This window comes from Notechis scutatus, chromosome 13, assembly GCF_049901735.1.
Source record: "Notechis scutatus isolate UNSWTSFEM ecotype Mainland chromosome 13, rNotScu1.2, whole genome shotgun sequence".
In the NCBI taxonomy this organism is placed as follows: Eukaryota; Metazoa; Chordata; class Lepidosauria; order Squamata; family Elapidae; genus Notechis; species Notechis scutatus.
The window spans coordinates 13863723-13887835 of record NC_142021.1 but is presented as its reverse complement, the minus strand read 5'-3'; the positions used below and the strand labels follow the sequence as shown (position 1 = coordinate 13887835).

The 24113-nt window shown below is 43.4% G+C and overlaps 1 protein-coding gene across 1 annotated transcript in view; it reads left to right on the top strand.

Moving 5' to 3' along the window:
* The window catches only part of PRODH (proline dehydrogenase 1), a 58185-nt gene that overhangs the window by 21630 nt on the left and 12442 nt on the right, over positions 1–24113 (top strand). The window contains exons 6-9 of the mRNA XM_026684018.2: positions 7333–7449; positions 10171–10250; positions 12208–12289; positions 16059–16151. Of these exons, the coding sequence (XP_026539803.1) occupies positions 7333–7449; positions 10171–10250; positions 12208–12289; positions 16059–16151 (372 nt within the window). The remainder of the gene's footprint in view (positions 1–7332; positions 7450–10170; positions 10251–12207; positions 12290–16058; positions 16152–24113) is intronic.

The window sequence follows — 24113 nt, the reverse complement described above, 5'->3', positions numbered from 1 at the left end:
AACTGTTTGTTCCTTTTTGTATATTATAGGATAAGAAAATGCTTCAATAGTCGATAGCCAGACTGAAATTTTCAAATAACATTGTCTTTTAATCTTTTCCCAGTTTAACCACAGAGACTCCCGTATATAATGTCTTCTAAAATACCCCTGTGTTTTAGTTCCTTTATGCCATAAAAAAGCATGCTACCCCAACAATAAATCATGTCCTTCTAATGTCAACAATCTAGTATTTCTTAGTGTTATCCATTCCTTAACCCACATCAGATTTGTAGCTTGATAATACAACTCCCAATTAGGCAAACCAAATCCTCCTCTAATTCTAGCATCTTGCAAAAGTTTTAACTTTATTCTCGCTTTCTTACCTTGCCATATATATTTCAACACAATTTTATTTAAATCTTCAAAGTAATCTTTTCCAAGCCTAATTGGAATTGTTTGAAACAAATATAAAATTCTGGGTAATATATTCATCTTGATTGTTGAAATTCTCCCTATTAGTGACAGTTGTAAATTTTCCCATTTCGCCAGATCTAGCACTATCTGCTGTTTAAGTTTAATATAATTATTCTCTTTTAGTGTACTACATCTTGCTGTCAAATATATCCCTAAGTACTTGATCTTATTCGTGACCTGAATTTTCAATAGGTCTGCCAGTTCTTCCTTTTGTCTTAATAGCATATTCTTTGTCAAGATCTTTGTCTTATCTTTATTTATTTTCAAACCAGCCACCTTTCCATATGTCTCTATCTTTTCTATCAATTTTGATGCTGTTTCTAAAGGGTCTTCTAAGATGAAAACCAGATCATCTGCAAATGCTTGCAGCTTAAATTCTTCCTTTTTGATTTTCATTCCTTTTATATTCTTTTCATCTCTAATATTTCTGTTTAGCACTTCCAAAATTAACACAAACAACAAAGGTGATAGTGGGCACCCTCTGTCAGTTCTGCCTCTATCATTACCTTTGCTGTTTGCTTATAGTATATAGCTTCTATTGCTTGAATAAATTTTCTAGCAAAGCCCATCTGTTCCAGCAATAATAACATGAATTGCCAATTCACATTATCAAATGCCTTCTGTGCATCTAGAAATATCAGAGCCATTTGTTTTTCAGGATGTGCCTCGTAGTATTCCAAGGTGTCCAAGATTACTCTCTTATTGTCTTTAATTTGTCTCTTTGGCAGAAATCCATTTTAATCAGGATGAATAAAATTATTTAGATATTTTTTAAGTCTTTCTGCCAATGTTGAAGCAAAGATTTTATAATCTGCATTTAGTAGAGAAATAGGTCTATAATTCTTAATTTGTAATGGATCGGCCTCCTCTTTTGGAATAAGTGTAATATAGGCTTCTGACCATGATTTAGGTATCTTCTTCTTTAACATAACTTCATTCTTGTAATGTTTTGTAAAATTCTGCCGGAAGTCCATCTGGGCCTGGTGCCTTTCCATTATTTTGCTTCTTGAGTGCTTCAGTTAACTCCATCATCGTTATATTGCTTTCTAACATTATTTCAATCTCTTTAGGTATCTGGCGTAGGTTAGCATTCTGTAAGTACTGTTTAACTCTTTCCTCATCAATATTCTCTTGCATATATAATTTCCCATAGAAGTCTTGAATGTTTTCCTTCTCTTTACTACCATAGCAAACCTGGCCTTGGTCATCTGTTAATTGCAATATTTTCCTTGATTCTTTCTCCTTTCTCAATTTGTATCCTAACCATCTACCTGGTTTGTTTGCGTCTTCAAAGTAGTTCTGTTTAGCACCTCTAATTTTCTGTGCTAATTCTTCTTTTTCTATTTGACCCATTTTATGTTTAACTATATCCATTTTTAGCTTGATGTCCTTTTTCTGTGGCATTTTCTGTAGCTCTTTTTCAAGTCTTTTATACTCATCCTCTAAGGCAGGGGTCAGGGAACTTTTTTACCTTTTACCCCCCAAAAAATTTATAAACGCCGACGTTACCCCCTTGATTTGAAAGGAAGGAAATCATACACTATTTGTATGTAAACCAGTGGTCCCCAACCTTTTTGTGCCAGGGACCAGTTTCACTCAGAAACACTTTTTCAAGGACGGGGGGAGAGAGAAAGAGTCCGAGTTTGGTGGTTTGCTTGCAGACGTTTCATTATCTGACTAGGTAACATCTGATGTTGTTACCTAGTCGGGTAATAAAACGCTGCCAGCAAACCATCAAGTCAGGAACGCCAATGCCTCCTCATTGCAACCCTGAGCGACAGATAGTCCCTGCAGGACGGCTGAGAAGCCTCGCCTCTCGGCCCTGCCTTCATCAGCCCCATCCCTCAGGTGTCTCCCTCCTCTCCTCAGCCTCATCCTCAGGTGTCTGCCTCGTTCCTCTCTCAGTCGCTCTCTCACTCCTCACCAGCCCAGGAAGAAACTGCTTCAAAGAAGCCGGCAGGGTGGCTTTTCCTGTCGGCGCAGCTTCCCAAAGCGCCCGTCACCCCACCCGCCGCCCACAGTTCAATCCTCCGTTCTGCCTGCCTGCCTTCGTTTCTGGTGGTTTTGGAGCGCAGCTCCGGCGCCGTCACCCCCGGCTTCTTTGAAGCAGTTTCTTCCTAGGCTGGTGGAGGAGCGAGAGAGCGACTGAGAGAGGAATGAGGCGGAGGAAACCGGCTGCTGAGCCAGAGAGCAGGACAGGCTTCCGTTGCTTCCTCCTCCCCTTCTCTCATTTGTGTCCTTGATTCCCGATCCCAGCAGCATTCACGAGGTGAACAGAATGTCGGAATAAGCCTGGGGATGAGACGCGCGCCAGCGCGACCGTCCTATTACCCCCAGGATTTTCAGTTTTACCCCATTTGGGGTAATTTACCCTGTTCCCACCACTGCTCTAAGGCCTTAGAGGCTAATCTTTTCATAGTATTTCTTTTCCTTGTATAGTCTATTATCAAGCCTCTAACATATGCCTTCATTGTATCCCATACATTCTGAATTGATGTATCTTCTTTTTTGTTTTCTCTAAAGAAAAAAGCCAATTCTTTCTCCATCCACTGTGTGAAGTCTTTTTCCTTTAAAATAGTATTATTTAACGTCCACCTAGATCTTCTTTTTTGTCCTTTCCATTTAATTGTCATTGGATTGTGATCTGCCCAAGTACTTGTTTCAATATTTATTTCTTGAATATTAGTTAACAATTCTGTTGACATCCATATTATATCTATTCTGGACCATGATAAGTGTCTATTTGAATAGAAGGTATATTGTTTAGTTTTAACATTTCTTTCTCTCCATGTATCTTTTAAGTTTATTTCATCTACCATTTTAAAAAAAGATTTAGGGAGAGTCTTTCTGTTTTGCTTTATTGTTTTCTGTGCTGTATAGTCCAATTTATTGTCTACAATTCCATTAAAATCTCCCATCATAACTATATTAGCATAGTCCAGTTCAATTATTTTCATATGTAATTTTTTGTAGAATCCTTCTTGTTTGTCATTCGGAGCATAAATTGCAATCAGGAGTGTTTTCATATTATTGTCCATTATTTCCACCATTAATATTCTTCCATCATCATCGGTATAAATCAATTTTGCTGGGATGGTCTCTTTAATATATAAAACCACTCCTCTTTTCTTACATTGTGTCAAGGAAGTAAATATTTTCCCTAGTTTTGTCTGTATCAACAATTGTTCATATTGTTTTTTAATATGTACTTCTTGTAGACAAATTATATCAAATTTTAATTTCACTAATTTATGAAAGGTTTTCGTTCTTTTAATGGCTGAGTTAAGTCCATTTATATTAATTGTAATCAGTTTTTTCTCTTCCATGCTTATATTTTGTAGTTAGGTTTAGCAGCTCTCGTAGATCTTGGTTCACGTTGTTCTTTGGCTTCCACCTTTCCACCACTGCACCTTCTTCTTTTTCAATCGCCATTTGGCAGTCCTCTTGGAATTCAATTAGTGAGATTTATTTTTCTGCCTCTTCCTCTTTCCCTCCAAGAAATTATGTATAAAATGATTCCACTTTCTCAATTGAGTCAATTCTATGTCTCTGTTCTTGTCATGTGAACATTAAACCTTCTGGAATCAGCCATCTATAATCACCTCTTTTTTAAGTAGCATTTTAGTCAGGAATTGGTATTCCCTTCTCATCTCTCTCACTCTTCTGGGTATTTGTTTCAAGACCACAATCTCCTTGTCTTTATATTTCAATGTTTTCTCTCTTGCCACTTGCAATATTTGCGTTTTAATGGCTTTCTTTGTAAATCTAATGTGAACTTCTCTTGGTAAGCTATTTCTCATTGCATATCTTGTGAAAACTCGATAAACCTCATCTATTCCATCCATCATCTTCTCTTGAGTTATTTCCAAAGCTTCAGCCAGTATTTCTATCATTATCTCAGCTAAGTTTTGTCCTTTTTCTTCCTCTACGTTTTGGAATCTAAGGTAGAATTCTGATCTATCCATCTCCCATCTCAACATACACCTTTTATCTTGTTCAACCACCATTAATCTATTATCAATATCTCCAAATCTTCTTGTCTCTTTGTTTATCTTCAATCTTTTGGAATCTCTCATCATACTTCAACATCATTTGTTGGATGTTCTCCACTTTTTCATTGGTTTTCCCTGTTCTTTGTTCAATGTTCTCTATTCCCTTTTCAATATTCTCTGATCTTGCTTGAATATTTTGAATTCCTTGCATAATCATCTTCAGAGTCATTTTTTCTTGTTCTTTTTCTTGCTTTAACATTGTCTGTATTGAACGTTGTCCTCCAGATGGTGGAGAGGAGGAAGTAGAAGTTGAAGAACCAGGAGCTGTTAGTTTCCTACTCATTTTAAGCAATTCAAAATCTTCAGGTTCTTCAACACCTTAATCCAATTGAGAGGTCTCAAATAGAAAAGAGTACATAAAAATAAACCAGAAAGGTAGATGAAAAAACAAAAATACCAGGAAAGGAGAAAAAAAGGCTATTCCCTTTAAAAAAAAGGAAACATCAATACTAAAGCTTTCCCTTTAAGATAAAAAGCAAGGGTAGAGACTTCCAAAGAAAAAAAAAAAGAAAAACAAAGACAAGCTCCAACAAAGCCAAAAACCCAAATAGTTATTACAGAAAAAAAAAAGATAAAATGAAATAAAATAAAGCTAGTGAGGAGGGATAGCACAGCTTAGAAAAAGTAAAAAGAACGCACTGCACTTTGTTTAATTATCCAAGGCTCTTATTATAGCTCTCTTCTCCAAAAACGTATCACCTTTTTTCCCCCTCGGTTTCAACACCAGACTGCAGCTGTTGATAGAAACCCAGAAGAGCACCTGCAATAATACTCTCCCATGCTCTTCCCTCTATCTTATCAAACAGGCAGTTTCCTTGAAAAAAAAGTCTCAATTCTTTCTCAGCTTTGTCTGGTCAAAGGAAAAGTAGAGTATTTCCAAGCCTCTAGTTGGCAGTGTTACAAAGTTTCTTTAGCTTTCACTTTCCCCCTCCTTTTCCGGCAAAGTATAATAAGAATTAGTTAAAAAAAGGAAGAAAATATTTTTTAAAAAAAAGACTAAAAGGGAGTCTCTGGCTTAATATATTATAAAATCAAAAAGGGGAAAGAAAAGAGTAGATTAAAAAAAAAAAGGAAAAAAACTGTCCAGTTTCGAAATATAGGATCATCAGCAATAAGAAAAGAAAAAAAAATTACTCTGACATTCCTGTTTAAAATCGCTGCTTATTCACTTCTGTCAAAAAACTTTTACAGATTCTTTCTTTCCCTTAGGGTGTCCTTTCAAATCTTTAAATAAAGAAAAGTTCTCACCAAACCAGCACACTCTCTCTTTCCGTTCTCTTTCGTTTCGGAGCTGTCCCAACTTCAGCAGCTTTAATGGCTTTAATGGCCACTGGCAAAAAGAGCTTCTCCTGGATCTACCAGGGACTTTGCGGTATCCCTGGGATCAACAGGATGAGCTCTTCACTTTCACCGTCTCTTCAGGACAGTTTAGATCCGATAGGACCGTCCAGGAGCAAAGATATCGGCAGCGATCTCAGACCTCCAAGATCGCATGCCGTATCGTCGTGACGCCAGCTCCGCCCCCCCCAAGCCCCTCACGTCTTGAAATAGATGGCCAACCAGCAGGCACTTCCTTCCTGTGAAGAGGCCGGGCTTCCTTGGGGTTTAATTGTTTTAAAGAGTCCCTTTTCCACTGTTGTTGTTTTTTAATGGTTACTTAACTCTAGAATCCGATTTGCATTTAAAAGTTGGTAGGGGTGGGAGGGGAAATATCTGCTACCTCTAATTTTGATGCAATGGCCTGCATGACTTGGGTTTTTAGCAGATGGGATTAAACCGCTGTGGATCATAATGGAGTCTCTGAATTTAGAAGGAACATTTTTTAAAAAATTCTTTAGAGTGTCGCAGGGGCCTACAGCAGGGCTGGGATTCTACCAGTTTGGACCAGTTCTATAGAACTGGTTGTTATGATTCTGCACAGTTTGGAGAACCGGCAAATCATGCCTCTGGCTGACCCCACCCCTCTCCACCTGCCCCTCCCTTCCTTGCCCAGTCAGTCCTTAGCGTGCCTGTCTGACATCGCTGACTGCCTTCTCCCCCACCCAGTCACTGCCTAAGGTATTTCTTGTTTTTTTCCCCTCCGACAATCAGCTGTTCCTATGATCAGCTGTGCTGGGATTCCCCTCACCGTCTTACTGCTTCACCCACGAGGCTTCCCTGAGGCCCCCCACGCTCCATTTTTTCCCTTCCTGAGCCCCAGGGAAGCCTTCTGGGAGCAAAAACGTCACCCCCCCCCCAGGAGGCTTCCCTGAGGCCCAGAAAAAATGGGGGGGGGCTGCAAAAAAACAGCCACGCCCACCAGTCACATGGCCATGCCCACCTAGCCACACCCACAGAACTGGTTGTTAAAAAATTAGAATCCCACCCCTGGCCTAGAGGTGGAGCTCTCGCCTCACAATGAGGAGGCTGTGAGTTCGATCCGAGGTAGAGGTAGAGGCAGATATTTCTCTCTCTGGGCACAATGAGAATAGATCTGCCAAACAAAACTCCACATTAGCAACAGGAAGGGCATCCAGCCAGTAAACACTGTGCTCTATTCAGTTTCCCAGACTCCAGCCCACAAGGGATTATGGGATCGTTAAATGGTGATGATTTCTAAAAATTTCTTTGCTACTCCAGAACTATAGTTTGCAAAGGCTACTGCCTTTCCTTTGTTGATAGCTAAACGCTTATCCAAGAGGCCTGATCCACCAAGGCCCATCCAAGGTTCCTGGTCAATGCAGGGGAGCAAGGGGACGCTCCCAGGACTGACCAGGCCTCTCAGGGATGCTGTATGGATGTTTTAACTCAATGCAAGGATGCTCACTCAGTCTCTGCTTGCCTCCAGCTGCAGTTCTCAGAGGTTCTGGTGAAATGGAGAAGCTTCTTCCACCAACTGGCTGCTGAACAGGGCAAGGTGGGCTTGGCAGCTCTGGAAACCAAGCTGGAGGTAGAGAAGCTGCAGGTGAGTTGCTGATGGTGATTGGGGGGGTTAGCAAAACTGAGTTGGCTAAAGGAGACCCGATTTCTGCATTGAGAGAAAACATCTGTTGGAAAACAGACACTGGAAGCACAAGTAGGGTTGCCTCCTTTTGATTTGGCTTTAGGAGGGCTTTTCCTGCCCTAAGCCAGGGGACCACAGACCACTGCTGCACAGTGGCCTATTCCGAACTGGGCCACATGAGTAGCAGGCCAGCGTATCTGCAAACCTGCGCGCAGCTCAATTTGCACAAATTGCTGCTTGCACATGCATGCATGTGTGGGGCCGCCTGTTCTGACCCAAGCCTTGTTCAAATCAAACAAACACAAAATATGTATAAAAGCAAACCTTTTTAATGCAGCGCTGTGAATTCTGTTCATTCACAGCCAAGAGTCATTCAAAACTTATTATAGAGCAAGTCCTTTCAAGATTGCAAAAGGCTGCCAAGAACAAAAGTCTGATTGCAGATAAATATCCAAAGCCAGAAGTTTCAAAAAACAAACCAGAGTAAGCAGGGCTTCAAGGAGGATTCTGAGCAGAAAGAACTTCTTTGCTTCCTGCAAAGAAGCCAACCGCGAAGGCTGGCTTTTATCCCTTATGGGAGGGGCCATCACTTTCCAGCCTTACTTCCGAGTCGCCCTTGCTGCTTCAGCTGCTGTTTCCTTCGAGCGGCCCTGCACGTGCGAGCACTGAGCACAGGCACCCCGGTATCCTCTGCATCACTGCTGCCAGGCGCCACAAGCTCTCAAAGGCAGCACCCCACTCTCCGATAGTCCTGGCCCCCTCCCTGCATCACTGGCCCGCCTTGCCTCTGTCAGGGAAAACAGGGCCCAGGGGGTGCACGCAGCCCCCCCAAGCTCCATTTTCGCTGACAAAGGGCTGCAGGAGGCCGTTGCGGCCATAAAAGGGGCCAGGGGGCTGTGTGTGGCCCCGACCTCCATTTTTGCTGGCAGAGGGCTGCAGGAGGCCATTGCAGCCAAAAACAGGGCCTGGAGGGGCCACATGTACCCCTCCATGGTTCCGTTTTCACTGGCAGAGGGCTAGCAAAACAAACTAAAAACAAAACAAAAGGAGAAATGTTTCCCCTTTTGCATTTGAGCAGGAGAGGAGGAAAGGAGAAAGGGAAAGAGGAAAGGCAAAGAAGAAGAAGGGAAGATGGGAAGAGAGTGAGGAAGGAAAAAGAAGGAAAGAGTGGAAGGAATAAGAAAGGAGAATGAAGAGGAAAGGAAAAAGAAAAGGAAGGGAAGGGAAGGGAAGGGGAGGGGAGGGAGGAAAGGAAGGAAAGATGGGAAGGAAGGAAGGTGGAAGTGAGGGAGGAAAGATGAAGGAAGGAAGGAAAGAAGGGAAAGAAGGATGAAAGGAAGGAAAGAAGGGAAAGAAAGATGGGAAGGAAGAAACGTGGAAGGGAGGGGAGGGAGGAAAGATGAAGGAAGCAAGGAGGAAAGATGGGAAGGAAGAAAGGTGGAAGGGAGGGAGGGAGGAAAGATGAAGGAAGGAAAGAAGGGAAGAAAAGAAGGGAGAAGAAGGAAGCAAGGAAGGAAAGATGGAAAGGAAGGAAGGTGGAAGGAAAGGAGGGAGGGAAAGAAGGAAGGAAGTGTTTCCCTTTTGCATTTGAGCAGAAGAGGAGGAAGGGAGAAAGGGAAAGAGGAAAGGCAAAGAAGAAGAAAGGAAGATGGGAAGAGAGCAAGGAAGGAAAAATAAAGAAAGGGGAAGGAAGAAGAAAAGAGAATGAAGAGGGAAGGAAAAAGAAAAGGAAGGGAAGGGGAGGGAGGAAAGGAAGGAAAGATGGGAAGGAAGGAAGGTGGAAGTGAGGGAGGAAAGATGTAGGAAGGAAGGAAGGAAGGGAAAGAAGGATGAAAGGAAGGAGGGAAAGAAAGATGGGAAGGAAGAAACGTGGAAGGGAGGGAGGGGAGGGAGGAAAGATGAAGGAAGCAAGGAAGGGAAGATGGGAAGGAAGAAAGGTGGAAGGGAGGGAGGGAGGAAAGATGAAGGAAGGAAAGATGGAAAGGAAAGGAGGGAGGGAAAGAAGGAAGGAAGTGTTTCCCCTTTCGCATTTGAGCATCCAAGAAGGGACAGGAAAGGAGAAAGAGAAAAGAGTAAAGACAAAGGAAAAGAAGATGGGAAGAGATCAAGGAAGGAAAAATAAGGAAAGGGGAAGGAAGAAGAAAGGAGTAGGAGGAAGGAAGGAAGGGAAGGAAGGAAGGAAGGAAGGAAGGAAGGAAGGAAGGAAGGAAGGAAGGAAGGAAGGAAGGAAGGAAGCTTATAATGTGGGGAAGGATCTGAGGAAAGTCCTGCCTTAGCTCTTGGCCACCGCAGGAGTCCCCAACACAGTGACATCGAACTGGCCATGACCACACCCCTGTCCCTCTGAGGTCAAACACAACCCTGATGCGGCCCTCAATGAAATCGAGTTTGACACCCCTTTTCTACAGGGTTCACCAGAGGTCAGAAAGCTGCATTCCCAGGCACAAAATCTGCCCACTAAAACATTGGACCAATTCTGATAAAGTCCGAACGGCTCATTCCAAACATTGAGATGCTTCTGCTGATGAGATCTGGACAAGGGGTGTCAATATTGGGAAACCTTCCTCTCCAAATGCTGGGCTGTTTCCGAACCGGATTCGTGCTTGGCCCAAGACCCACTGATAAGGATAAGACCTGACTGGGCAGTGCAGGACTGAAGGGGCTCTTTTTTGGTTCCGGCAGGAGGCCCTGGCCAACCTTGGGATTGCCACCAAAGCTGAGAGCCAGCAGTGGTTCGCGGGCGAGAAATTGGGCCTGACGGGGTAAGTGCTGTCTCAGCTGGCTGGTTCTGGGTTTCCCTGGGGATATGAGTTGTATTCTTGGGGAGAGGTGGAAGGCAGGATGTTTACGCGCTCAGGTCCTCCTCGGCTTCTTCAAAGATACGGTTGTGTTTGAAAACTATTATGGAGATTCTCAGTTGTGCCAAAGGTGCTTTTTCAAGAGGCAACTGGACCAGGGGTGGGATTCAGATGTTTTTCACTACCAGTTCTGTGGGCGTGGCTTGGTGGGCGTGGCAGGGGAAGGATATACTGCAAAATCCCCTTCCCTCCCCACCCCACTAACCTGCTTTCCAGCTCCGTTCTCGTGGGCAGGGCAACCAAAGGAGACCCAGCTGATCAGCTGAGGCTCAACAGGAGGCAGAGAAGAGATGGGGTTGGTGGGGCCAGTCAGAGGTGGGATTGGCCGGTTCTCCGAACTACTCAAAATTTCCGCTACCGGTTCTCTAGAACCGGTCAGAACCAGCTGAATCCCACCTCTGCTGCTGTGGGTTATTCCAGGTCCCTTTCTCACTATGCCTGCATTCTCCTGTGGGCACTGAAGGCTGAGAGGTGCAGAGAAGAGCAACAAAGATAATTAAGAGGACTGGAGGCTAAAATATATGAAGAATGGTTGCAGGAATTGGATATGTCTAGTCCAGTGAAAAGAAGGACCAAGGGTGACATGGTAGTGTTCCAATATTTGAGGAGCTGCCACAAAGAAGAGGGGGTCAACCTATTTTCCAAGGAAGGAAGACAAAAATCAATGGATGGAAACTAATCAAGTACAGAAGCAACCTAGAATTAAGGAGAAATTTCCTAACAGTAAGAACAATTAACCAGTGAAAGGACTTGCCTTCAGAAGGCATGGGTGCTCTCCATCACGGGAGGTTTTCAACAAGAGATTGGACAGCCGTTTGTCCTGGATGAAATGAGGCCTCCTGCCCTGGGGGTGGACTAGAAGACTTCCAAGGGTCCCTTCCAGCCCTGTGAATCTATGATTCTATTGCTTGTTAATGCAGTTTCCAGGATATTTTTACTTTCTCTTCTTATTCCATGAGACGAATACTCTTCAGATACTTTCCTGTAGAAATGGAAGTTTGGGCAATACATTAGACAGGTTAACCTGGGTGGCTTTTGTGAAAGAATACTCAGTGGTGTTGCAGGAAGGCAACAGATGGGAGGCAGGAAGCTTAATCTTATGAAATACATATCTAATCTTAACATGTGGTCACGGCAGCGAGAATTGTATGTGCACAAAATTGGAAAAATGAAAATATACCTATAGAGGAAAATGTCATAAAGAAAATACGAGAATGTGCTGAAATGGATAGATTAACATTGAAAATTAAGGATAAGGGAGAAGCAGAATACTTTTTAACTTGGGAAGTATTTTATCAATGATTAGAAAATAGAAGCAGAAGTTAGAAACTTAGAATGGAGGAGGGTATCTAAACAAAGATGAAATAAATGTGTAACTAAATAAAGAAATATTGAATACATCATGATTAACAGAATTGGAGGATAATGGTTATAAATGTGATGTTCCTATGTTTATAATGTTTGATACCAATTATGGATAAAGCCAAATAGAGTGTTTAATTAAAGAATGAGAAATGTTTAATAAGGATAAGTGAAGATCATGTCGAATAGATTTTGAGAATAATAGTTATAGGTATTGTGTGTATAAGGTTTGCTATTTGTATTTAAAAGAGCAAGTACACTGCCATTGTAGATATGGACATTTTATATATAACAGACAAAATTGCATAATAAAAAATAGTGATAATAATTTAAAAAAAATATTATGGGGGCTGCAAAACTCAGCATTTATTCCTAAAATCTCTTGACCGACCTAGCCAACCCCAGTTCCTCCAGATAAAAATTGGGCGGTGGGGGGAGGAAGGTGCTGTTCTCCACCTCCTCCAACTCACCAAAGCTTGACTTCAATATCTTTTCACAGAACGGTGGACTTGCTGGACTGGAATAGTTTGATCGATGCCCGGATGGAGATTTCCAAACTCCTGCTTGTTCCAAACCTGAAGGTAGTAAACTCCCAGACCTGCAAGGAAGTTCTTGGCTGTGATGGAGAGGTGGGGAATGTAGTAGTTTTGGGGGACTTCTGGATGGACAGTTGGACCATAATGTTCTGACCGAGGCTTCCTGAGACCGTAATTAAGCACACGCTTAGTCAAAATAACTCTGGTTTTATTTCAACGCTGGGAATTATGTTCATTCCCAGCCCGTAATGAGTCCCAAATAGTCCCTCGAGATAAGCACCCACTTTTCTCTCCTTTGAACTGCTGCCAATGACTAAAGTGCCAAATGAACTGTAAAAAGCCAACCAAAGTACAAAGTCCATACAGAGCTTCAAGGTTTAATCCGAACAGAGCGAACAACGTTACTTCCTGCAAAGGTTTCTCTACTTTTGCACCTCCTTTATACCTTAAGGGAGGGGCAATCACCTCCAAGCCTTACCCTCGAGTCGCCCCTTTTGTCTTAGCTGCTCTTGCCTTCTAGCAGCTGGAAACAGGCTCCCCTTGTTCCTCTGCCTTGTTGCTGCCAGACTCCAAAGGCTCCAGAGTCAGCACATAACTCCCAGATGGTCCTGGCCCCATCCCTGCATTGGACGCAGGACCCTCATCCAAGTCCTCCCTGACTCCCTGACTGGTCCCCATTCTTCCCCACTGTCCGATTCTGCTGCCGTCTGCGCAGGCTGCCAGTGAACCACAACAGTTCTAACTAGCCATCTCCAAACCAATAAACTCCAAGGCAAACCATTCTTCAAAGTTCTGTTTTATTAGACTTGTCATATTGGCACATCTGGGAAAACCCGAATCTGAGATTTCCAAGTTTTCCCTTTCCAAAAGAGAAATGAAAGATCCATTCCCTGCACCCACCAGTCCATCACATGGTCCAACCCAATCTTCGTCCCAAGTGGAGACATCCCTCTAGTCACTCCCTTCCAGGTGCAGGGCAACTTGTCCTTGACTCTCTGAGAAAGGAATGTTGTGGTTAATCTCCTACTTCACTATGAAATCCCCTCTCCCAAATTCCCAGGCACTGAATGTGGCAGCCTCAAATCTTCCAAGAAAAAAAATGGCTTCCAAGGCTGACACACACACTTCTTGGTTTAGGGCAGTAGCAACTTTAAGGGGTGTGGACTTCAACTCCCAGAATTCTCCAGCCAGCATAGCCTTAAAGTTGCCCTGGTTGAGAAACACTAGTTTTAGGGAGCTGCAGTTTTAAAATTCTCCCAAATACAGAAAGGCTGCACGCCCCCCCCCACCCCCAATCACTTTCAGTTCAAGGATTCAGAGTGGGAGAATGATGTGCTGTTTCTCTAAATATGCTAGTCCTCAGTGAGCTGTCTAGGCCAGCCCCCACCCCCGCCCCTCGGTAAATGTCAGGACTGCAAAGTCTGTAGAGGAACATCCATTCATTTCACAAGATCTGTGAGGCACGTTCTCAGCATTTAAGGAGCGGTGGTTTATTTATTTTTTAAATTTCATTTAAAAAATGAAATATTAAGAGCAATTGCGTTCTTTTCGCTGATGATGTAAAGCTGTTCAATACCACAGACAATACTGCTACCCTTCAAAAGATCTCGACTATGTATCAGAGTGGTCAAACAAATGGCAACTTCAAATCTCAACAAATAAATGCTCTGTCTTACATATTGGCAAAAAAATCAGAAAATAAAATACAAGCTGAATAGTCAAGATCTTGTTGATGACTCAAGCTCTGTAAAGGACCTTGGAATACTCACCTCTAATGATCTAAGTGCTAGAGCCCACTGCAACTACATAGCCAAAAAGGCATTAAGAGTTGTTAACCTAATCCTACGTAGCTTTTTCTCTGGTAATATCACACTACTAACCAGAGCATACAAAACATTTGCTAGACCAATACTCGAATACAGCTCATCAGTCTGGAACCCTCATTACGTATCTGATATTAGCACAATTGAGAAAGTCCAGAAATATTTCACAAGGAGAGTTCTCCACTCTTCTACTCGTTGTAGAATACCTTATGCCACCAGACTTGAAATTCTAGAACTAGAAAACCTTGAATTACGCCGTCTTCGGTCTGACTTAAGCATGGTATATAAAATCATACATTGCAATGTCCTACCTGTCAATGAATACTTCAGCTTCAACCATAACAACACAAGAGCACACAATAGATACAAACTCAAAGTAAACCGCACCAAACTTGATTGCAGGAAATACGACTTCAGCAACAGAGTGGTCAACGTCTGGAATACTCTACCCGACTCTGTAGTCTCTTCCCCAAACCCCAAAAACTTTAACCTTAGACTGTCTACTATTGACCTCACCCCTTCCTAAGAGGTCTGTAGGGGCGTGCATAAAGCGCACCAACGTGCCTACCGTCCCTGTCCTATTGTTTCTCTTATTCTTTTATTTTTCTTATATGTACCCATTTCATGTATTCACAACTATGTATACGCTTATACTTATTATCTTGTAAACAATTGGCAAATAAAATAAATAAAATAAAATAAATAAAATAAATAAATAAATTGATACGCCACCCACCTGGTATCAAGCAACTCTTGGCCTCTCCCCTGCAGCTGAATAAGGAGCAGGGTGGGGCCTTCCCTTCCTCTATTCTGAACCGGCTGCAGAAAGGCCATCCTTTGGCCAGACTGCCAGCTTTTCAATAAGTGAGGAATGGCTCCTTGAACTTCTGCTGGGAGAAGATAATGGGCAGAAAAATGATAAAGGGCCAGGATGCACTTTGGCTGGCAGTTGGGAGCCTCTGTGGCTCCCTCCTCGCCTTCCTGCCCCCAGAGCCACCCTTACAATGACAGGCCTATTTTATTAGGAGACAAGCCACATTTGCTGCCCTTTCAGTGGCTTGCACATCAGATGCAATGTGAGGGCCATTGGGGTAGGACAGGGAGCGCAGAGTTTCCTGGGGAGTCGGCCTACCATCAATCTCCGGGCTGCAAGGTCATGGCAGGCTCTTTAAGGCTGAGCTTGGCTTTCCTTACACCTGTGCATAAATTAGACCTGAAGACTAGATTTGAGCAAATTCAGGTGGAGCCATTAAAGTAGTTCCAGGCGTCTGATGTTTGCACAGAGGGCGTGCTGTCCCACTCACTCAGGTGCACACGCAATGGTGGTGTCAGCATTCCAGAAAACCTCCACTCCAACAAATAACTCCGAGGCAGACATTGTCTCCAAATTTCCCTTTTATTTGAGTAGTAAACTGGCACATCTGGGGAATCCCGAATCTGAAAGTTCCAGGCTTCCTTGCAATAAGTAAAAAATGACAAATCCACCCCCTGCACCCATCATTGCATCACATGCCCCAATCTCCATCCGTCCCAACTTGAGATGTCCTCTCACCCAGGTGCAGAAATGACATGACCTTGACTTAGAAGAAGAATGCTATTATGTCTAACCACATACGCTCCATGAAATTCCCCCTCCCATTTTCCCAGGCTCAAGAATGTTGAAGTGTGGAAGCGTCTGGTGCTAATATGGCTTCCAAAGCTGACAGGTGGTTTAGTAAATTTATTAAGGTATTAAGGTTGGCTCAGCCTTCCATCCTTCCAAGGTGGGTATAATGAGGACCCAGATTTTTGGGACCAAAGAGGCTGTAAACTGCTTAGAGAGGGCTGGAAAGCCCTGTGAAGCAATACAGTCTAAGGGCTATCGCTATTATTAATATTCCCCAGTAAATCCCTTCACCAAAACCCCAGAACTGTCCCAACGAAGAATGCCCTCAAGCTTCATTTTAATGTCTGGAAATACTTTCTAATCTCCTCTCTCAATCTCGTCTCAGACCGGCCAGCTGGAGCCGCTTCTCTCTCGCTTCACCCAGGAAGAGGAGAGGCAAATGAAGCGTATGTTGCAGCGCATGGACGTCCTGGCCAAGGTGAGACACCCCTCCCACTTTCTGCTTTGGGGATCGAGGGAGGCCGCAGCAGCAGCAGAAGACAAGCTGCCTAGAGCATCTCTTCTATATATATATATATATGTATGTATGTATGTATGTGTGTGTGTGTGTGTGTGTGTATATATATATATATATATATATATTCTAGAAAAAAACATTTATTTGACATACATTTAAAACAGACAAATCAACATATATATACACACACACAAATACATTTTACAGCGTATATTGAGCAATGGTTAAATTTTTTTTCTTTATCATTGACGTGATCTGCCTTGTTACAATAACTCCTTCATTCTTTTAATGTTTTAATTTCTCTATATAGTTTATAATTAAATGCACGTCTTCTGTCATTTCCATAACATCCAAATATCAAATATTACCTTTTCTTTAACCAATCATACCAAATGTTCCATATTTCATAATAGTCACTATCTTGTTTATTTTTAACAATTTGGTTAGGCTATCCATCTCAGCACATTCATGTATTTTTTTAAATACCATATCCTCTGAAGGAATGAAAGACAGTTTCCAGTTTTGTGCGTAGGTTATTCTGGCCGCAGTTATAATGCGCAAAATTAAATATTGATATTTTTTCTCCGTTTAAATCTATCATACTTAGCAGAAAGGTTTCGGGTTCAAGTTTTAAATTTTGTTTTGTTGTATTTAAAATCCAATTTCTAATATTCCTCCAAAACTTCTGAGCACATGGGCAAGTCCACCACATGTGAAAATATGTTCCTTGTGCGTAGTTACATTTCCAACAGTTGGGTGGTAGGTTGGGGAACATCTTAGCCAGTCTCGCAGAAGGTAGGTGCCAGCGTTGAACCATTTTGTATAAGTTTTCTTTATACGAGACTGACATAGTTAATTTGTAATTTGTTTGCCAGATGTGTTCCCACTTACCTAATTCAATACTATGACCCACGTTTTTAGCCCAAATTATCACTGATTATGTGACTATTTTTTCTTTTAATTTGTAATCCAAAAGATATTTATATGTTTTACTAATTGTTTTCTTTTCCTCTCCTAGCCATATTTTATCTAATTCTTGTGGGGTCATATTAAAGCCAAATTGTTCTCTATCTTTTTTATAACGGGTTTGTATTTGTGCAAAGGGCCATCATGCTATCTCCTTTCCTTGAATTTGTATTTGGTTCCTATCTTTAAGCTCTCCAGTATCATATAGTAAATCTTTATACGTGACAATATTTTCATAATCCAATAGATTTGGATATGTGACTGCTTCCAATGTAGATAGCCACAGTGGAACCTTTGGGTAGTGGTTTTTTTTAATCTTTCCCAGATATTGAAGAACACATTTCTGACATGGTGCCTTTGGAAATATGAATGTTGTTTAGATTTTCCATCCCACATGAAGGCGTGCCAGCCAAGTTGGAGATCAAAACCTTCTAACACTAATAACCTTCTATTTTCTAATTTAACCCAATCCTTAAGCCAGTTTACTATAGCAGCATCATAACATAATTCAAAATCTGGAAGGCTAAATCCTCCTTTTTTCTTGGCATCCTGTAATAATTTATATTTCACTCTGGGTTTTTTCCTCTGCCATATAAATTTAGATATACATTTGTTTAATTCTACAAAAAAATTCTTTTCCAACTTGACTGGCACTGTCTGAAACAGGTACAACAGTTTTGGCAAAATATTCATTTTTACTATCGAAATACGTCCCAATAGCGATAACTGCAATTTTGCCCAATTATCTAAATCTTTAACTATTTGCATTATTAACTTATCATAGTTATCTTTTTTAATTGATGAACATCTAGCAGTCAACCAGATCCCTAAGTATTTTACTTTATTTACCACCTGCATACCTAATTTATCTGCTAGTTCTTCCTTCTGCTCCTTTGTACAGTTTTTTGTTAACACTTTTGTTTTTTCCCATGAGCTGTTCAGAGCATCCAGTAGTGGAAGATGCTTCAGTCTCTGCATGTCTTGGCTGGGCTGAATTTGTGGAACGCTCCTCCTCCTCCACGGGACTCCTCCCCAACGTTCCCCAGTTTTGGCTCAGCCTTGTTGTGGATAGGCAGTGCTTTTTGTTCTTCCTTGGCCGAAACAGGAGTATTACTCAGCAGGTTTGGATATAGTCCAGTTCGTTTTTGGTTTTCTTTTCAGGCTTTTAGCCTCCAAATCACTTTATGATCTCCCGACGTTAGCTCTCTCCATCTGGTCATCGGAGATCATTTGCATTTTCGGGCAGCGCTGTTTCGCGCCCGAAGCGGCGGGCGGCTTCGGCATTGTTCCGAGCCCCCCATCTGCTTGTTGTACTCCCTGCCATTGTGATTCCGCATTGCCTTTATATCGGCAATAGTGGCGTGGGCATTTTCGCTCTCATCCGAGTCATATCATTGAGTTTTCCCCTCAGAACGCCATCTTGGTGTGGAAAGCAGTAAGAATTCTTTCCACCCCTTCCCCCGCTGTTCCTTTTAGCCACAAGGAGAAGCCGTCGGAGGCATTTCCCCACATGGTGGGAGTTTGTTGCTGGGAAGCACACGCGCGCCAAAAATAATGGCCATTGTTTTTGCCTTTACCATTAAAAAAAACAAAAAACTGCGTGGCCGCGCTATTTGTAACTTGAGCTATGTGAGGTAGTTTTCCTTCCCGATCAGAGGTTTTTCCTTCTGATAACCTAAGGAATTATTACACCTCATTTTCTTATTAGATTCGAGGCCATCTGTGTATTATTGTTGGCTTAACCCTCACAGCCTTACCCAGCGGCACAACAGCGAGCACCCAGGCCCGTATCCGCCTGTGCAGGGAAGCTGTTGAAGGCCTCTCTTTATTATCTTGGCCTTTCAGGCGTTCTTAATTTGGCTGTTTGGATGTTCACTCTATCAAGCTGTTGTCTTTTAATTATATATATATACCAAAATACCGGCGAACACCATACATGAAGTACAAACTTAAGAAAACAATAATATATAATATATATATATATATATATATATATATATATATATATATATATATATATATATATATATATATATATATATTGGTGACTTTCATTCACTCAATAATAATAATAATAATAATATATTCAGTATTAATATCTTAATAAGGAAAAATATTATTACTGTGATATGACTCATATCATGTATACATATATCTTAATTGGAAAAAAAAACAAAAAGCAAAACAAAACAAGGGGATAAGATATTATCAGGGCAACCGGTCCCTTCTTGGATCAGGCCCCTGGGTGTGCCAACCGCCTCAACAGTATCGCTTTGAATAACGAGCATACTGCATCTCTTTCAATTCAAAATGGCAGGCGGTAGTAGCTCTCAGACCTCAACATCAAGAGTCAAAGCTACATCTCAGCACAAATCCAAGCAGACAAAAGGTCATTCTAAAAGCTTCAGGAAAGGATGCCAACAGGCGCCATAAAGCATTAGAAAAGCAAATAGATAGGTGTGCAAGGGAGCCACACAGGGCCCCACAGGACCTTCTGCCCCCCAGTCCGGTACCGTCTACCTCTTCCCATCCTCCTCCTCCCCTAGATCTCTCCCTCTCATCCAGATACAGCTTGGTTTCCCAGAGTCAACAGGCCCAGTTACCTGGAGCACAGACCACGCAAGGGGCTCCTGAAGCAAAATTCACTCCGACGGCTGCCGGTCTTTGACAGGACGACATTCTTCCAGAGGAAGTTCCAGAGAGAATGAAGGCGTGGATGGAGCTGGCAATCCGCCAGGGAATTGCAGCAGGTCTTCAACACGCAGCTCTGACCAGGGAACACCCGGTAACCACTGACTATGATTCTCAATCTCTAAGGTCGTTGACCAGATCGGAGCAACACTATACCCAGGTACAGTTTCAGGGGGACATGCCCCTCCAGGGGCTGCAGGAGGAGGAGGAGGAGGAGGAGGCAGAAAAGTGGATCACATTGATCAACTGGAACAGATTGGGTCAGGATCAATACATGACAGTGACCCGGCCCTGTCAGAAGCAGACCCCTCTAGAAAGTGGGATGTCTGAGGATGAGGGCCTTATTCCTGATCAACCGGTATTTTCAGGCTTATTCCACCCACAACTATTCAGATCACTTTTGTTTAAGGCAAAAAACATTGCACACCTGAACAAGTTGGCCCCTTCTACCACTCCAACTCCTTCAGAAGTGGGACCAGAAGATCTAATTTTCAACCAACCGGAAGTCGAAGCAGAGGTGATTCCAGTTCCTCACATGTTTTCAGACCTGGTACAGAAAGAGTGGGCGTCTGCAGCAGTGTACCCTGCCCCCACGGGATAGGACAGGAAATATTTTAATTTGGCCCCTGATTTCTCAAAATTGTTGAATACTCCCGAGGTAGATGAACCTATAGTGGGATTAGCGTCCTCGTCCCCCATTCCCAGTGAAGCGCTGGAGGCATTAAAGCTGGAGGAAAAATGAGCTGAGCTTGCCCTACGCAGGGCCCATCAGTCTGACGCGTGGGCCATCAGAGCGGCCACAGCCGCTTCCTTCTTTACCCGTGCTTCTCTCAGGTGGCTCCATCTCTTACGGGAGCATGTCCCTAATTCCAACATTAGAGCGCACCAAGATATTGCAAAACTTATAGCAGCCGCTGAATTCTCAGCTGACGCAACTTATCATGCGGTCAAGTTTTCAAGCCAGGGCCATTACCTCATGTCACAGCGCGACGCTTACTATGGTTAAAACATTGGCAAGTGGACATTAAGCACAAATGCAAGCTGGCTTCATCTCCTATTGTGGGAGACAGACTCTTTGGCCCTGCCCTCGACCCGCTGCTAATCGAAACCCGAAACAAAAAGAAAATTCTACCTTTCCTTTTTCAGAAGTCAGATACTAGAAACCCTCCGTCCTTTCGGAGGGGATCCTTTCGGCCCTTTTATCAGGGATTCTTCTCACCCAGATACCAGAGACCTCCATCTTTCAGACCAGGGCAGCAGCCAGAGAGGTCCGACTTCGGGGATAGGAACAGAAGGGGTGGCTAATCCAAGAGATCCTTTCGAGGAGCAAGAAATAGGTCTTTCCGGTGTCCAAGATAACTCCCCGGACCCGGCTCCCACTGGCGGACGCCTTAAATTATTCGCAGACCAATGGGACTCCTCAACGTCTGATTCCTGGGTCAGAGACACGATCAGATTTGGCCTTGCGTTGGAGTTTCAATTCACTCCCCCAGATTTTTTCATGTCATGCCCTGTTTCCAGAGATGCAGTTAAACGTAATCTTATGGAAACAGCTATCCAACACCTACTGGACATACGAGCCATCCAGCCAGTAGCCACCAACCAACGAGGTCGAGGTTTCTATTCACATCTTTTTGTTGTTCCCAAAAGTTCAGGGGGTGGAGAGCAATACTTGATCTGAAACGTCTGAACCGTTTCTTAGTATATCGCAAGTTTAAAATGCATACCCTGCAATCTATCTTACTTGGCATCAGAAAGGGTGACGTCCTCAGGTCCATAGATCTGACGGAGGCGTACCTACATATTGCTATTCGGCCTTCCCACTATAAATTTCTGAGATTCTGTTATAATAACCACCATTTCGAATATGTGGCCCCTCCTTTCGGACTAGCTTCTGCCCCCAGGACCTTCACGAAGGTTCTCGCAGCGCTAGCTGCTCATCTCCGTGATATCCCCGTACAACTCCAGTGTTATCTTGATGACATCTTGATTTTGTCATCTTCCGCTCATCAAGCAGTCAGAGATACTGAGAACACATTACAATCCCTACAACAACACGGGTTCTCAATAAATTGGAAAAAGATTCATTTAACACCATCGATTCGGTTAACCCATCTGGGGGCAGTCATAGATATGGTGGAAGGCAAAGTTTACCTGTCACCAGATAGACTAAATAGCATTCAGCAATTAGTTAAGGAGATCAGGGGTCTTAAGAGGGTGTCCCTAGCGGAACTATCAAAATTATTAGGCAAGATGATCTCATGTATATCTATCATCCCTTGGGCCCGGCTCCACACTTGATCCCTCCAGTGGTTCCTGCTTCCGTACCAGCGCTCCAGCCGAAGCAACTCCAAATACAAGGTCAAGGTACCATCAAAGGTCCTCATATCTCTCCTCTGGTGGACCAGACCAGTCATCAACAGAGGTTGCCTCTTCAAAGAGCCACACAGACTTACCATCACCACCGATGCCAGCCTGTTTGGATGGGGAGCGCACGTTCAATCGCTCACAACCCTAGGCCTCTGGTCCACCATAGAACAATCGTGCAGCATAAACTGGCTGGAGCTTCGAGAAGTACACCTGGCTCTCCGCAGCTTCCTTCCACAGGTACGCAATCAGCACATACTAATATTGACTGACAACGTAACAGCCAAAGCTCACATAAACAAACAGGGGGGCACACAGTCGAAATATCTCATGCGGGAAGCGGAGCGTTTGTTTCATTGGGCGAAGAGCAACCTACTTTCCATCAGAGCAGAGCACATTTCGGGCCTGTCGAATACACAGGCAGACTGGCTAAGCAAGGCCACGATCGATCAATCGGAGTGGCGCCTCCATCTGTCCCTGTTTCAAGAGGTGGTCAGGACATTTGGACAGCCGGTGGTGGACCTGTTTGCTTCCCCCCTCAATGCTCAGCTCCCAAGATTTTTTTCCAGGTACCCCTTGCAAGGAGCGGAGAACTTCAATTCGCTCCACTGTCATTGGCCCCCGGGACTTCTGTATGCATTCCCGCCACTTCCACTGCTTCCCAAGGTCATCCAGAAACTGCTAGACGAGAGGGCGGAACTACTTCTAGTAGCTCCTTACTGGCCCAGACGGCCGTGGTTTGCAGACCCCCGCAGTCTATCCGTATCAACACCATGGAGAATTCTGCCAGTCAGGGTCTCGCTAACCCAGGGACCCCTTCAACATCCGGACCCTCAATGGTTGCACCTGACCGTCTGGAGGTTGAGCGGAGTCGTCTAAAGAGCGAAAAGTTTTCCAACAGAGTTATCGCCACCATCCAAGCCGCCAGATTCCCCTCAACAACTCGCATTTACAATGCCACATGGTCCAGTTTCTGCAAATGGTGTACCAAGTCTTGAATTGATCCCCTCTCTCCATCTGTGGCTCAAATCCTAGAGTTCTTGCAAGAGGGACTTGACAAGGGATTATCACCTAATACGTTGAAAAGACAGGTGGTAGCCTTGGCATCAGTTCTCACTTGTGAAGGTCTATTATTTCTTTCCCATCATCCACGCATACGGAGTTTCCTTCGAGGAGCCACAAATTTACACCCTCCAGCGCTACACCGTTATCCCACCTGGGACCTTAAGTCCTCGTTGCATTCACTAAGGGCCCTTTTGAACCCTTGAAATCGTCAAGTCTCCAATTTCTGACGTATAAAGTAGTTTTCCTTATAGCAATCACTTCTGCTCGTCGTATTTTGGAACTTGCAGCTTTGTCTGTCAAAGACAAGATCTTTGTGTTTTCCATTCTGACCGGGTAGTCCTTTGTCCTGATCCTACGTTTATACCCAAAATTAACTCGGTTTTTCATAGGGCACAAGAGCTGATACTTCCTAATTTTTGTCCCAGACCATCCGAAGGGTTGGAACTACAATGGCATAGGCTTGATGTGAGGCGAGCATTGCAAATATATATCAACTGCACAGCAACTTTCAGGAAAACGGAAGCCTTATTTGTGTCGTTTCAGCCCAACACTCAGGGATGCAAGGTCTCATCTTCTACAACAGGCCGTTGGCTACGGGCGCGATAAGCGAAAGTATCAGACTCAATCACTGCAGGTGCCCAGGGCATAACAGCTCATTCAACAAGGAGCGCCGCAACATCAGCAGTGTGGGCCATACAGGCACCAATAACTGAAATTTGTCGAGCGCAACCTGGGCCTCTCCATCGCCATTCATTAGGCATTATAAAATAGATGTGTTTGCATCCACTGAGGCCTCCTTTGGCAGAAGAGTTCTGCAACGGGTCCACAGGGACC